Source organism: Ovis canadensis, chromosome 24, assembly GCF_042477335.2.
Source record: "Ovis canadensis isolate MfBH-ARS-UI-01 breed Bighorn chromosome 24, ARS-UI_OviCan_v2, whole genome shotgun sequence".
Lineage (NCBI taxonomy): Eukaryota > Metazoa > Chordata > Mammalia > Artiodactyla > Bovidae > Ovis > Ovis canadensis.
Genome location: NC_091268.1, coordinates 13,713,026 through 13,716,482, shown reverse-complemented (window position 1 = coordinate 13,716,482; position 3,457 = coordinate 13,713,026). Strand labels below are relative to the sequence as shown.

The 3,457-nt window shown below is 35.3% G+C and overlaps 1 protein-coding gene across 1 annotated transcript; it reads left to right on the top strand.

Annotated features, from left to right (window-relative positions):
- Window positions 1-1,864: 1,864 nt before the first annotated feature.
- Window positions 1,865-2,782, top strand: LOC138428643 (olfactory receptor 4A47-like). Its single transcript, XM_069569359.1, has one exon. It carries the CDS (start codon window positions 1,865-1,867, stop codon window positions 2,780-2,782), a length of 918 nt encoding a protein of 305 aa, XP_069425460.1.
- The last annotated feature ends 675 nt before the right edge of the window (window positions 2,783-3,457 follow it).

The window sequence follows — 3,457 nt, the reverse complement described above, 5'->3', positions numbered from 1 at the left end:
GGTCCCAATTAATTTAATTAGACAGAAAGCACCCTTGGAGATGCACCCATTGAATGACTCAATCATACATTATGTAGTAAATGTAGACAAAGTGTTCATGGTGCTTTGCGCTTACCTCATAGAGTGTTGCAACAGTAATCACATGACAGTTTCCTCCTGAATTGAAATCAAAATGTAACAGTTTATATGTGAAAGTATTCTCCATCCTTTACAAACTCAAAGTTCAACAATGCTGTAAGAAGACAGGAAAGCAGAGCTGATTGAGACTCAAAATGTTGCAAAGGCTATTTCACTTTCACTGGTATAAGAACAAATAGCAAAATTTTATTTGAAGCAATACATCACAGTTTGATACTTTCTCTCTTTCCCTGATCAAAGTGTTGCTTTAACATGCTTGTTACCAAGACAAATTCCCACAACTGAGAAAATTCTGATTTTCTTTTCACAATCAAGATTCAGAGCATTTAAGTAAGAGTGCATTTATATTAATTTTGAAAAGCTCAACAACTTGAAAAGTAATACTTCTCTGACTGACTGAGATGAAGTAGGCTTTCTACAAGCGTGGAGTTGGTCACATGGAGCCAGTTCAGGCCAGGTGATGGTGCGTGTATCACGCTGTCTGTTTCCAGAGGGGGTATCAGCGTGTGAAGGATGAGGAGAAGGCACCAGAACCTAGAACATGGGCTGAACACCATTCTCCTTACGCAGGTAGCCCAGGAAGTGTATTAAAACACAAAATGCTGAACAAAGCTTTATGTTTTCCAAGGGTACATTGGTGATGTAAGAATTAACTTTTTAAGAGTTTTGTAATTTTCATGTCAAGAATCATTTGTGAGTATTAAATATGTGAAGATTGATTTTATTCTGTAACACTCTTTTTGGATACTTTTATATTCTAATGATCTGAAATAAGTTTACCTTTTTGAGCACATTCTTAAAGATTAATTTCAGGTGAAATTATTTGAAGATATTATCATGGGCAGATATTTGTAAATCAAAAGATAGATTCAGTTAATATGTTATCTAAATTCTGTTTGTTCATCTGTCGAAAAAAAAAATAGATAGCACCTGTAGACCTGATTGAATAATTTTCAAGAACCTAAGCTAATGCTCTAATAAGCAAGTCATTTCTTCAGTTCCTATTTTCTGTTCACAAGTGAGCTTCAGCATTTGATCATATATTTTTTGCCCATTTAGGGATAGCATTTACTTAATTGTTTATATTTTATGTTATAATTTTCTTTATTTCATTTATTAGCTAATTGTTTAGAAATCTTTATTCAATTTAGATACAACTTTGTGTATATCAGCTAAAATTTAAATAATTCCCACAAGCTATTTTTGTCTATTGTTGTGGTATCTTTTCCTAAGTCCTTAGACAAATTTGAAATGGTCAAATATATCTATTTGGGATTTTGGTGATTGATTAAGAAGATTCTTCCACACCAAAATATAGACAGTAACATCCTTTATTAAATGGAAAGTAAATATGAGGTAAACTTTGCTTTGTTTTTCTATTAAACCTTTAATTTGTGTTTATTTTTATATAAGTTTTCTGTATAAGTACACTTAGCTTCTATATGAAAAGCTAGTTTTGGCACCTGATTTATTTAATAATGTATCCTTTTCCCACATATGTCTCTAGTCACTTGCCTCTGAATTAGTCTGTAAGTTTGTTGATGTTAGGAATAATGCTTTAACAAGCTGTGTGTTGTAATATCTGAAGGTATTGATGCTTAATAATACATACTGCCTAACTGTTGAAACAACAAAGCAGTTCACGATTTCAGGAAGCCACTATCAATAATGTGTACATACAGGGGATTATGAGCTGAGCTCTGCAATAAGATAAACAGAAGTGCCCATGGAACAAAGGAACAATGTGACTGAGTTTGTCCTCTTGGGGCTCACTCAGAGCCCCCAGGTTCAGAAGATATTATTTGCTGTGTTCTTGCTCATTTACATTGTCACGATGATGGGCAATGTACTCATAGTCATCACTGTGGTAGCCAGTCCGACCCTGGATTCCCCTATGTACTTCTTCCTTGGAAATCTGTCATTTCTGGATGCTGTTTATTCTACTAACTTCATCCCGAGTATGATTAAAAGCTTTATTTATGAGAAGAAAACCATTTCCTTCCAAGCTTGCATGGCCCAGCTTTTTATGGAGCACTTATTTGGTGGTGCTGAGATTTTACTCCTGGTGGTCATGGCCTATGACCGCTATGTGGCCATCTGCAAACCCTTGCATTATTTGACAATAATGAATCAGCGAGTGTGTGTTCTGCTACTGCTCTTTGCCTGGGTTGGTGGGTTTTTGCATGCTGTCCTTCATCCTCTCTTTGTTTACAACCTTCCATTCTGTGGCCCAAATGTCATGGACCATTTTGTGTGTGACATGTACCCCTTGTTAAAACTAGCCTGCACAGACACTCACATCATTGCCCTCACAGTACTGGCCAATGATGGGGCCATCTGCGTGGTCATCTTCATGCTCTTACTCATCTCCTATGGGGTCATTCTACACTCCCTGAAGAATCTTAGTCAGGAAGGGAGGTTCAAAGCCTTGTCCACCTGTGGCTCCCACATCACTGTGGTGCTCCTCTTTTTTGTGCCCTGTATTTTTATGTATGTGAGAACTCCTTCCACTTTACCTATTGATAAATTCTTGACTGTGTTTTACACTGTTGTCACCCCTATGCTGAATCCTCTAATCTATACTCTGAGAAATGGAGAAATGAAAAATGCCATGAAAAAGCTCTGGACCAGAAAAAGAAAATGAGGCACATGGGAAATGTTTCACATATTTTCAATCAAGACTTCCTCTTCCCAGGAAAGATGTGTGATTATTTAATTTAGTAAATGTATCCTCATGTTTAATAACTTAGGCATGATGAATGTATTTATTATAAGAATACTTCCAAAGATCAAAATATGCTTTTAAATATTTAATAATTTTCTAGTTCAATGCATATATTTTGTTGAAACATTTTTTTAAGATATCCACAATTTCTTCAGGAAGGATGTATTGTTTGGGCTAAAATGTCTCTTTTGAGACTACAAGTTTATATTCCATATGATGAGTTTAAGCTATAGTTAATACCACACATTTATTTAATTAGGGGAAGATTTTCACATGTTTCTCTCTTAAATAATGTAATCTTTTTTTAAAATTAATAGAGTTCATTACAAATAGTGACGGACTCTATTTCTTGGGCGCAAAAATAACTGCTGATGGTGACTGCAGCCATGAAATTAAAATATGTTTGCTCCTTGGAAGAAAAGCTATGAACAACCTAGACAGCATATTAAAAAGAAGAGACATTACTTTGCCAAGAAAGGTTTGTCTAGTCAAAGCTATGGTTTTTCCAATAGTCATGTATGGATGTGAGAGTTGGACTATAAATAAGGCTGAGCGCTGAAGAATTGCTGATTTTGAACTGTGGTGTTAGAGAAG

What these genes read in the sequence shown, in the direction of transcription:
- LOC138428643 (XM_069569359.1), top strand. Translation starts at nt 1,865, where the DNA reads ATGGAACAAAGGAACAATGTGACTGAGTTTGTCCTCTTGGGGCTCACT.